This window comes from Salvelinus fontinalis, unplaced genomic scaffold (genome assembly GCF_029448725.1).
Source record: "Salvelinus fontinalis isolate EN_2023a unplaced genomic scaffold, ASM2944872v1 scaffold_0478, whole genome shotgun sequence".
Taxonomy (NCBI): Eukaryota; Metazoa; Chordata; class Actinopteri; order Salmoniformes; family Salmonidae; genus Salvelinus; species Salvelinus fontinalis.
Window position 1 is genome coordinate 40,320 of NW_026600687.1, and position 12,069 is coordinate 52,388.

The 12,069-nt window shown below is 46.6% G+C and overlaps 1 protein-coding gene across 1 annotated transcript in view; it reads left to right on the plus strand.

The window, feature by feature from the left end:
• LOC129846207 (protein tweety homolog 3-like) overlaps positions 1-11,860 on the plus strand; it is a gene marked incomplete at its 5' end in the record, with an annotated part of 29,910 nt that extends 18,050 nt beyond the window's left edge. Inside the window, 3 exons of the mRNA XM_055914210.1 lie at positions 1,280-1,462; positions 2,852-2,927; positions 6,341-11,860. Coding sequence (XP_055770185.1) covers positions 1,280-1,462; positions 2,852-2,927; positions 6,341-6,475 — 394 coding nt within the window. The remainder of the gene's footprint in view (positions 1-1,279; positions 1,463-2,851; positions 2,928-6,340) is intronic.
• Positions 11,861-12,069: the final 209 nt, after the last annotated feature.

Below are 12,069 nucleotides of genomic sequence, written 5' to 3' on the forward strand. Positions count from 1 at the left end.
ACCGATCTGAAGTTATGCATGTTTTATATCCTGTGTAGTTTACCTGCACTCCACTACCTTCCCAATAAGCACACGTCCTCTCTGATTATTTCATTCTTTTTCGTAGACTATTGTTTTTTGTTTTTTTATCATTGTATGTCACAGCAGAAAATGGTTTACCAGCAGCGGCCATTTTTTTAACCTGATTTTATTTATTTTTGTGACATTTTTGTATTTTTATTTTTATGGTGCACTCAGATGCATGAATCAAATAACCTGAAATGAATGATTCAATTGGCTTGAAATAAATGAATCAAATGGCTTTATTTATTTATTTAACCTTTATGTAACGAGGCAAGTCAGTTAAGAACAAATTCTTATTTACAATGACGGCCTACCGAGGAACAGTGGGTTAACTGCCTTGTTCAGGGGCAGAACGACAGATTTTTACCTTGTCAGCTCGGCGATTCGATATAGCAACCTTTCGCTTACTGGCCCAACGCTCTAACCACTAGGCTACCTGACGCCCCACTTCCTCCTGAAGTGTGCTTGAAATGAATGAATCAAATGGCTTGAAATGAATGAATCAAATGGCTTGAAATTAATGCTCACTATGGGGAGTCAGTCATTGCCTGCAGTTCAGCAGAATCGATTCCGATGATTCCTTTCTAAATAAGCTATAAGCTTGGCTCCTTTCCTCTTGCTGTATATCTCTGCTGCTGAGACAAAGCTGCTACTGATGATGGTGAGGATGATGATGGTGAGGATGATGGTGAGGATGATGCTGAAAACTGCATGATATCTCTGGTTCCTTCTACAATTGGCTGAAATTGTCAAATCTGACCCCTGACTTCTGATCTTTGACCCCTGACAGTGTTCTGCAGTGTTCTGTGACCTGATGTGCACCTGTGCTTTGTGGTGGGGTGGTGCCTGGGGGTTGATGGTGGTGGGGGTGTTTTGGGGATATTCTTGCCTGGCGTCTCTCTGTTGCACAATGCCAATACAAGGGAATTAGGTGGTTTAGTGTGGACTTGCCCCTAGACCCTGATCTTGGGTCAGTTTTTCCTTTTCCACACTAATTGGTAAAGGTCAGGTTTGTGGGAGGGGAAGCTGATCCTAGATCTGTGGGTTGAGGGGTGTATTATCCTCCTTCAGGGGTCCTATGAGTCTGAGTTGACCCTCTATCAGCTCCTCTCTCCTCTGTTCTCACTCTCACTGTCTCTCTCGGATCTCCCCTCCCATCTCCCCTCACCCCTACTTCCCCTCCCCCGGCCCCTCCCCTTGGCCCTGGCCAATGAAGGACGGATGATGAGGATCGAGAAGATGAGTCTGCTGCCCAAGGCAATCGGGGGGCGGGTCCTCATGATAACCTGTACCGCGTGCACATGCCCAGTCTCTACAGCTGTGGTAGCAGCTACGGCAGCGAAGCTAGCATCCCCGCTACGGCCCACACTGTCAGCAATGCCCCTGTCACTGAGTACATGTGAGTTAGCACCCCACCGGTAGCCGCTAGCTGAAACAACATACTGCCTGCTACACAAGCTAGCCACGCGAGCGCCATTGCCTGCCATACATTATTGTAGCTAGCGAGTGAGTTAGCCTGCTAGCCACATGTCAGTTAGCACTGCTAGCAGAATCGACACACTGCCTGCTATACAAGCACAAGTTAGCCACGTGATCGCCATTGCCTGCCATACATTATCGCTAGCTAGCGAGTGAGTTAGTCTGCTAGCATAAACAAAACACTGCCTGCTATCAGTTAGCTATTGGTTACCTAAGTGAAGCTACACTGCCTGCTCAGTGATATACATTAAGCTACTTGTGATTAAGCCTGCTAGCCATATCGGAGTAAGCTTTTACACATTGCCTGCCTGCCATACAAGTTAGCTATTGCCTGCTACCAATTAGCCACGCAATTGCCATTGACTGGTATCGGCCTACCGTAAGCTACAGCTAGGTGTGAGTTAGCCTGCTAGCCGCTAGCGGGAACCCATTGCCTGCCAGTCACTAGCTAGCACATGCTGTTACAGATCATGGTAAGCATAATACTCAGTAGTGTTTGGCTAAGGTGAAACACATATCAATCTGCATGGTTTAATGCTGTGGCCTTACAAGGTTTTACACCCTTCATCCACACACATCATGTTTCTCCTCCTCGTCCACTTCAATAACGCACTTCAGTCAACGTAATTGGCCTACATACCTTTCAAATAGTCAAGTAAGTTTAAGTTATGCATTCATTTATCCCATTAAGTATACCACTGATACAACTACATACAAAACAATACATTATGTATAAAAAAAAAAGATATTATCACATGCACCGGATAGGTGCAGGGAAATGTGTTGTTTTACATGGTCGGCCATCTTAGTATGGCACCCCAGGAGCACATTAAGTGCTTTGCTCAAGGGCACATCAACCTTTTGGTTACTGGCCCAACGCTTTAACAAGTCAACAACCAGCGCTAGGACAATAAAATAGCAGACAAGGTGCTGTTGTTGTGGACGCCGACCACATACTGCGGGTCTGAGGCTAAGTTCCAATCATCTCTCCTTCCTCTTGAAGTGTGCACTCATTCACCACTCCCCACAATTGTAAAAAAGCATTTGATTGATGTTGGCATGGATACTAGAATACTAGATGGCGTTTCCATATTCCAGTCATATACATGAAGTGGAAGTGAACAAGTGCACACTTCGGGAGAAAGGAGAGATCATTGGGACGCAATCTAGTTGTTGTAGGGAGGACTAGTGCAGGAAGTGACAACAGTAACCAGGAAGTGACAACAGTAACCAGGAAGTGGCAACAGTAACCAGGAAGTGACCTCAGTAACCAGGAAGTGACCTCAGTAACCTCTCATTTGTGACGCAGGACCCAGAACGCAAACTTTCAGACCCCCAGGTGTGAGAACACGCCTCTGATTGGCAGGGAATCCCCTCCACCCTCTGTAAGTGCACAATTTCTAGTATACACTCTACTACAGTATGCCCCCTCTGAACCCTGAAGGTTTTTTACCTTCGAGTGGCGAAATACCATCGCAAAGGTCATTTTGGCAGCCTGGCTTTAAATTTTTTTTTTTATAGATTGTATTCAAAACAGGTGTTTAGTCTGACAGATCACAGATGAAAAAAGACAGTCTCTAATTCTGATGTAAACTCTGGTTAGTCTATTTTGCATCTCAAATGGAACCCTATTCCCTATGAGCCCTGGTCAAAAGCAGTGCACTATATAGGGAGTAGGGTGCTATTTGGGACGCGGTCAATTATTTGAAGCATGTTCCCACAAGATCTCGGTAAGAGGAGAAAACAGAGGTGAAGTTTCAAGCTATGGGCTTTTCATTCCATCCAACTGGGCCAGTGGGGCTAACCATTTGGTGGTACAAGACTGGGTCAGTGGTGCTAACCATTTGGTGGTACAAGACTGGGTCAGTGGTGCTAACCATTTGGTGGTACTAGACTGGGCCAGTGGTGCTAACCATTTGGTGGTACAAGACTGGGCCAGTGGTGCTAACCATTTGGTGGTACAAGACTGGGCCAGTGGTGCTAACCATTTGGTGGTACAAGACTGGGCCAGTGGTGCTAACCATTTGGTGGTACAAGACTGGGCCAGTGGTGCTAACCATTTGGTGGTACAAGACTGGGCCAGTGGTGCTAACCATTTGGTGGTACAAGACTGGGCCAGTGGTGCTAACCATTTGGTGGTACAAGACTGGGCCTCTTGTACCTCTCCTTGAATCAGACTTCATCACGGCATCACCAGGTGTAACTGTACTCTCAATAAGACGTACAGAGACTGGGTTTGGCCTTGAAGAGCTCTCGTATATCTTCCTCTTTATAGGAAAACAAATGGGTTTTGGCTTGTGCTCTTTCTTTTGAGACTCTTGGTGTCTGACGCCGGGCTTTCCTTTATTTACGTTGTATCTCTTGAGTCTGTGGACGGGGCGACGCTGTCTTTCCAGTACAGCCATTGGTTAAAACTGGTTGTTTTCCCGAAGGCGTTTACCGTGAAGTCACCCGGAGTGACTTACTATCCACGTCCGTTCTTAATTCGTGTCCCCCTAGTAAACCACAGCCAACGCTCCTTTAGTCCTGTCCCCATAGTGTGTCTGTGTGTATACGTCCTCTAGATGCATGTGTCCTATGTATCTGTTCCCCCTGTCATCACTAAACATCACTACTAGTTCTTCACCTGGGGTGTATTCATTATGGAAACCGTTTACCATTTTAAGAACCAAACGGGGGCAAAGCAGCAAAACGTGAGTTTCTATCGGGACAAATTCAGGTAGGTCCCTCCCAGTTTCGTTCCGTTTGCTTCTGTTTCAGAAGCATTTCGCAACAGAATCGGAGGAATGAATACATCTCTGATTCACAGGGCCACTGCTGCAAACCACCCATAGAGGTGGATAGAGGGCACACTTTCCACAAAGGCTGGTTTAGAAGAAAAATATGTGCCCTCTATCCAACTCTATGACATCATGTCATCCACCATCACCGTCTAGCTGTAGACACCACCTCGGTTTGGTGATGCACGGCGGCCATTTTGTGCCTCATGGCTCACCAAGCACTAGTTTCCACATTAGAGATGGGGAAACTGGGAAACCCAGCGCTACAGTACTCCCTCACTAAGACCACTGACTAATACCAGGCTAACCTAACCATCTACATCAGAATTAGAGCACTAATACAATTGATCAATTCCATATTTGATACTATTTCCTGTCTAATAATAATCTTGAGTTGAGTTCTAACGCCTGTCAAAAACCCTGCAGGACTATAATCCTAATCCTAATCAATCTCTGTGGTGATAATTGTTGTTTTTAATCCACTACCTCAGGCTGTCCAAATGACTAGTGAAGTGTGTGTGTGTGTGTTGGTTGTTTACCATAGTGTTTCACTCTACCAACCCCCTCACCCTGTCCTCTACTCTCTGTCTCTCTCTGTCTCTGGACACTTGTAAGCAGCATATCTCTACATACCCTTCCCTACTCCCTCCCCCTTTTGAAGGACACTAGTATACATACTCTTCCCTACTCCCTCCCCCTTTTGAAGGACACTAGTATACATACTCTTCCCTACTCACTTCCAGTTGATATGGCTGGAAAATGAGTCAGAGTTGGGCAGTGTTGATGGTTACACAATATTTCCTTTTTGTTATTTTCTTTTCTTTCTTTTTCTCTCTCCCCCCTATCACTCCCTCTCTCTTCCCCTCCCTCTCTCTCTCCCCCCTATCACTCTCTCTCTCTTCCCCTCCCTCTCTCTCTCCCCCTACCTCCCTCTCTCTCCCCCTACCTCCCTCTCTCTCCCCCTACCTCCCTCTCTCTTCCCCTCCCTCTCTCTCTCTCTCTTCCCCTCCCTCTCTCTCTCTCTTCCCCTCCCTCTCTCTCTCTCTTCCCCTCCCCCTCTCTCTCTCTTCCCCTCCCCCTCTCTCTCTCTCTCTTCCCCTCCCTCTCTCTCTCTCTTCCCCTCCCTCTCTCTCTCTCTTCCCCTCCCTCTCTCTCTCTCTCTTCCCCTCCCTCCCTCTCTCTCTCTTCCCCTCCCTCTCTCTCTCTCTTCCCCTCCCTCTCTCTCTCTCTCTTCCCCTCCCTCCCTCTCTCTCTCTTCCCCTCCCTCCCTCTCTCTCTCTTCCCCTCCCTCCCTCTCTCTCTCTTCCCCTCCCTCCCTCTCTCTCTCTTCCCCTCCCTCCCTCTCTCTCTCTTCCCCTCCCTCCCTCTCTCTCTCTTCCCCTCCCTCCCTCTCTCTCTCTTCCCCTCCCTCCCTCTCTCTCTCTTCCCCTCCCTCCCTCTCTCTCTCTTCCCCTCCCTCCCTCTCTCTCTCTTCCCTTCCCTCCCTCTCTCTCTCTTCCCTTCCCTCCCTCTCTCTCTCTTCCCTTCCCTTCCCTCCCTCTCTCTCTCTCTCTTCCCTTCCCTCCCTCTCTCTCTCTTCCCTTCCCTCCCTCCCTCTCTCTCTCTTCCCTTCCCTCCCTCTCTCTCTCTTCCCTTCCCTCCCTCTCTCTCTCTTCCCCTCCCTCCCTCTCTCTCTTCCCCTCCCTCCCTCTCTCTCTTCCCCTCCCTCCCTCTCTCTCTTCCCCTCCCTCCCTCTCTCTCTCTCTCTTCCCCTCTCTCTCTTCCCCTCTCTCTTCCCCTCTCTCTCTCTCTCTCTTCCCCTCTCTCTCTCTCTCTCTTCCCCTCTCTCTCTTCCCCTCTCTCTTCCCCTCTCTCTCTCTCTCTCTTCCCCTCTCTCTCTCTCTCTCTTCCCCTCTCTCTCTCTCTCTCTTCCCCTCTCTCTCTCTCTCTCTTCCCCTCTCTCTCTCTCTCTCTTCCCCTCTCTCTCTCTCTCTCTCTCTCTCTCTCTTCCCTACCGCTCTGCCTGTCTTTCTCTCCAGTACACCTCGAGTATGAGGGCCAAGTATCTGGCCACCAGTCGACCGGACGAGAACCGACGGTCAGTCCCCAATGACCAGTTGGACCCGGCCAGCCGACCACATCCCCTCACCAGACCACAGTCATCTGTCCACTAGAACCTTCCAGAACCTACCAAAACCTTCTAGAACCTATTATAACCTACCAGAATATTCTAGAAAGAACTCATCAACCAATAAAGAATGGGAACAAACCAGAACCAATTCTTCATTCCACTAAAGAACCACAACCCACTAGAACCACCAACTCCTTAGAACCTGTTGACACAGTAGTCCACTTATAGAACCAGTAAGGATCATAACCACCTCCTCAGCCCATAGGAACCACTAAAATAATACGTCTCAGATTCACCAGAACAGACCACAGTGGGTTGGAAAGCAGAGCCAACCAACGGACCAACCAGCCCAACTCACCAGAACAGAACCTCAACTCATCAGCCGACCAACGGACCAACCAGCCCAACTCACCAGAACAGAACCTCAACTCATCAGCCGACCAACGGACCAACCAGCCCAACTCACCAGAACAGAACCTCAACTCATCAGCTGACCAACGGACCAACCAGCCCAACTCACCAGAACAGAACCTCAACTCATCAGCCGACCAACGGACCAACCAGCCCAACTCACCAGAGCAGAACCTCAGCTCATCAGCCAACCAACACCAACCTACCTACAGACTCCAGAAGATCACCATGAACCTTGTAGATCTCACCCCCCCCCCCCCCCACCCCACCTCAGCTCCATCTTCCCTACAACCGTCCCACAGTCCCACTCAGCTCTACACCATCTCAAGCTGGATCCTCCACCTCTTTACCAAGTATACTGCCCTCCGGTGGTGACTGCCGGTATGAGCCTGTTTATTAAGTATACTGCCCTCCGGTGGTGACTGCCGATATGAGCCTATTTATTAAGTATACTCCCCTCCGGTGGTGACTGCCAGTATGAGCCTGTTTATTAAGTATACGGCCCTCTGGTGGTGACTGCAGGTATGAGCCTGTTTATTAAGTATACTGCCCTCCGGTGGTGACTGCCGATATGAGCCTATTTATTAAGTATACTCCCCTCCGGTGGTGACTGCCAGTATGAGCCTGTTTATTAAGTATACGGCCCTCTGGTGGTGACTGCAGGTATGAGCCTGTTTATTAAGTATACTGCCCTCCGGTGGTGACTGCCGGTATGAGCCTGTTTATTAAGTATACTGCCCTCCGGTGGTGACTGCCGGTATGAGCCTGTTTGTTAAGTATACTGCCCTCCGGTGGTGACTGCAGGTATGAGCATGTTTATTAAGTAGACTGCCCTCCGGTGGTGACTGCCGGTATGAGCCTGTTTATTAAGTATCCTGCCCTCTGGTGGTGACTGCCGGTATGAGCCTGTTTATTAAGTATACTGCCCTCCGGTGGTGACTGCCAGTATGAGCCTGTTTATTAAGTATACTGCCCTCCGGTGGTGACTGCAGGTATGAGCCTGTTTATTAAGTATACTGCCCTCCGGTGGTGACTGCCGGTATGAGCCTGTGTATTAAGTATACTGCCCTCCGGTGGTGACTGCAGGTATGAGCCACACACACACACACGAGGCCTGTACGTGTGTGTACCTCTCTCTACTCTACCTGCCTCTGTAAACAACCCTCCTGCCGTCTAATCTACCAAGCCACTAGGACACAGAATCTGACTGCAAAACGGCCCCTGCACTCTGCAAAACGCTCCAACATTCCTGTAACATCTGGTGTTTTTAACTTTCCTGCAAAGGGCTGTTGTGCAGACGGACCATGTGGCCTGAAACTGATTCAGAAAGCCATGTTGTGGAGGAACCACTCTCTGTAATGTCTGAATTAAACTGTCGATAGATTTAGCCACAACTGTACAGCAGTGTTACATTTAGCCTGTGTTAAGAGCCACGTTAACTAACTACATGTATGACTAGAACTTGAATCGTGAGCTCTCTCTCTCTTGAGTGTGCTCATGTGTTCTGTGTGTGTTTGCGTGCGTCTAACGCACATGTAAATATGAGTCCAGGACCGAACGGAACATGGTGGAATTCCAAATATTCTGGAATCAGATTCCAGAGAAAGAGTTTGCGTTCCCAAACTAACTCTGGGACTGAATGAAAAGACTAAAGGACATGGGAGAGCTCACCTGTGGACTCATAACTCTGTATAATGAGGGATGTTGAACTCTCCTAAACTAAAGGACATGGGAGAGCTCATAACTCTGTATAATGAGGGATGTTGAACTCTCCTAAACTAAAGGACATGGGAGAGCTCACCTGTGGACTTATAACTCTGTATAATGAGGGATGTTGAACTCTCCTAAACTAAAGGACATGGGAGAGCTCACCTCTGGACTCATAACTCTGTATAATGAGGGATGTTGAACTCTCCTAAACTAAAGGACATGGGAGAGCTCACCTGTGGGCTCATAACTCTGTATAATGAGGGATGTGAACTCTCCTAAACTAAAGGACATGGGAGAGCTCACCTGTGGGCTCATAACTCTGTATAATGAGGGATGTGAACTCTCCTAAACTAAAGGACATGGGAGAGCTCACCTGTGGGCTCATAACTCTGTATAATGAGGGATGTGAACTCTCCTAAACTAAAGGACATGGGAGAGCTCACCTGTGGGCTCATAACTCTGTATAATGAGGGATGTGAACTCTCCTAAACTAAAGGACATGGGAGAGCTCACCGGTGGGCTCATAACTCTGTATGATGAGGGATGTTGAACTCTCCTAAACTAAAGGACATGGGAGAGCTCACCTGTGGGTTAATAACTCTGTATAATGAGGGATGTTGAACTCTCTTAAACTAAAGGACATGGGAGAGCTCACCGGTGGGCTCATAACTCTGTATGATGAGGGATGTTGAACTCTCCTAAACTAAAGGACATGGGAGAGCTCACCTGTGGGTTAATAACTCTGTATAATGAGGGATGTTGAACTCTCTTAAACTAAAGGACATGGGAGAGCTCACCTGTGGGCTCATAACTCTGTATAATGAGGGATGTTGAACTCTCCTAAACTAAAGGACATGGGAGAGCTCACCTGTGGGCTCATAACTCTGTATAATGAGGGATGTTGAACTCTCCTAAACTAAAGGACATGGGAGAGCTCACCTGTGGGTTAATAACTCTGCATAATGAGGGATGTTGAACTCTCCTAAACTAAAGGACATGGGAGAGCTCACCTGTGGGCTCATAACTCTGTATAATGAGTGATGTTGAACTCTCCTAAACTAAAGGACATGGGAGAGCTCACCTGTGGACTCATAACTCTGTATTATGAGGGATGTTGAACTCTCCTAAACTAAAGGACATGGGAGAGCTCACCTGTGGGTTAATAACTCTGCATAATGAGGGATGTGGAACTCTCCTAAACTAAAGGACATGGGAGAGCTCACCTGTGGGCTCATAACTCTGTATAATGAGGGATGTTGAACTCTCTTAAACTAAAGGACATGGGAGAGCTCACCTGTGGGCTCATAACTCTGTATAATGAGGGATGTTAAACTCTCCTAAACTAAAGGACATGGGAGAGCTCACCTGTGGGTTAATAACTCTGTATAATGAGGGATGTTGAACTCTCCTAAACTAAAGGACATGGGAGAGCTCACCTGTGCCAAAATAACTGAAGGGATGCTCAACTCTCTTTACCGCGTCATTCCTTTTTTTAGTTCCTTAATTCTCAGAAAGGGAAAATAAATCCTGGATAATGTTGGATCATACGGTGAAAGACAGAGAGACTTTTAAAATAAAATGTGTTTTTAATTTAGTTTAAAAAATGTAACTTGATAATGAAGAATTGGGTGCTGTGACCAACTATCTTTAAAAAATAATGTTTACTTTTTTATTATTTAATCAAACAGGGATCTTCTTTAACGACCTCAGACTAAAGGTCACGATGAGGTTAGAGGTCACAACCTTTCTCAAACAGGAAGTTTTTTCTTCTTCTTCTCAGAAGCACAAGCGATCTACGAGGTGACTATGGGAGACGGAAAAGAAGAACGCCCACACGTGGATGTAAAGTGTGTGTGTTTGTGGGAACACTTAAAGCCTCGTGAAAACATGCCTGATCTCGCGGTAGCTCTTGTTCTGTTTCACGGTGAAGTGAAAGGAAACGTGAGCGGTGCAGCGGTCTAACCTAGGTTAGGGGCCAACCATAGTTAGACAGAGGACTCTCTAAAGACCCTCTTAGGTACTCTATCTAACTCTATGGGGCTGCCAGTAGTTCTCTCTCTCGCTACTATGTGCTGTGAAGTGTATGATGACAATAGTGTAGCTGTAATCTCTCTCATCACTCTTGTGTGTGATGGCTCGTCCAGTGTAGTCTTGGTATTGCTCTCTTCTCTCCTGTGTGTGCTGTCTGTCTGTACGTACAGTACAGTGGTCTGTGTGTGCGGTTGCCAGCAAATTAAGGGTCGTAATTATTATCTAATCTTCATCTAAGAAACACACACACACACTAGCATTCATTGCAGACCCACACATTGCAGACCCACACATTGCAGACCCACACATTGCAGACCCACACATTGCAGACCCACACATTGCAGACCCACACACACTATTCTTTATATCTAGCCATTGTCCTGTGAACTGTCACTCACACACCATAGAACTACAGTACCCATACACCCTCACTCCTGTAAATTTGACACGGGTTAGCATTTGCATCATGGGAAATGTGGTGTATTAACTAGAGGGATTTCCAGTTAATGGGAATGACCGTTCAAACGATCTTGATTAACTCGCTCCGGGTAGAAGTTGCCTTTAACCACAGATCTTGGATCCAATTTACTCTCCCATTATCCTGATCTTAACCATTAGGCGGAACACAAAACATTTCTTAGATCAGTGTCTAGGAAGCAAATTCATCCTACCATGACAAGCTCAGTGTGTGTGTGTGTGTGTATGTGTGTGTAGATAATTTACTGTGAATGAAAGACCACTTCTCTGTCGTTTTCAGCGAGACAATCGTAACTGGCGTGATTCCACTCGTTTTTAATATTCTGTTTATCACGTCACCATGACAACGCTACCTATACTACGGCGTTTGCACGACGGGAGAGGACAAAAAAAATACTGTTGGAAACTAAGAACCAATGGCCTTTTCTTATACTTGTAACAATCTAACAACTCTTCATATCACACGTTTTAATTTGTCTTCTAAAAAATAAATCATAAAAAAACAAACAATAGCTAGCTCTTTTTGTAGGGTAATAATCATTATTATTATGGCAAGAGCACCATTTTGTTTTCTGTTTTTCTTTATAATAATGATGAATGACTGTCTTGAATTGCATTTTTTTTTTTTTATAAAACCGTACTGTAGACTTGTTAAATTTTTGTTGATTGTTGTTTTTATGTATCCGGCGACAACAACGGTTTACTAAGATGATAATACTGTCTGTTCTAAACTGTGGTGGTGACACTATTGAGCCTGGAATCCATGTTTTAAAAACAGAATTAAAACAACTTTAACTGACTCAGAACAACCGGAGTGGTTTGTTATTGAATGTGACACATCTCCCTCTCTCTCTCTCTTCCCAGGTAAAAGAGTGTGTTTCTCTTGAGTCTAGACAGTGTTTTCTGAAAGTAGATGAAGTAGCCAGCCAAATAGAAACAGCAGCCAGGCACATAGAAACAGCAGCCAGGCACATAGAAACAGCAGCCAGGCACATAGAAACAGCAGCC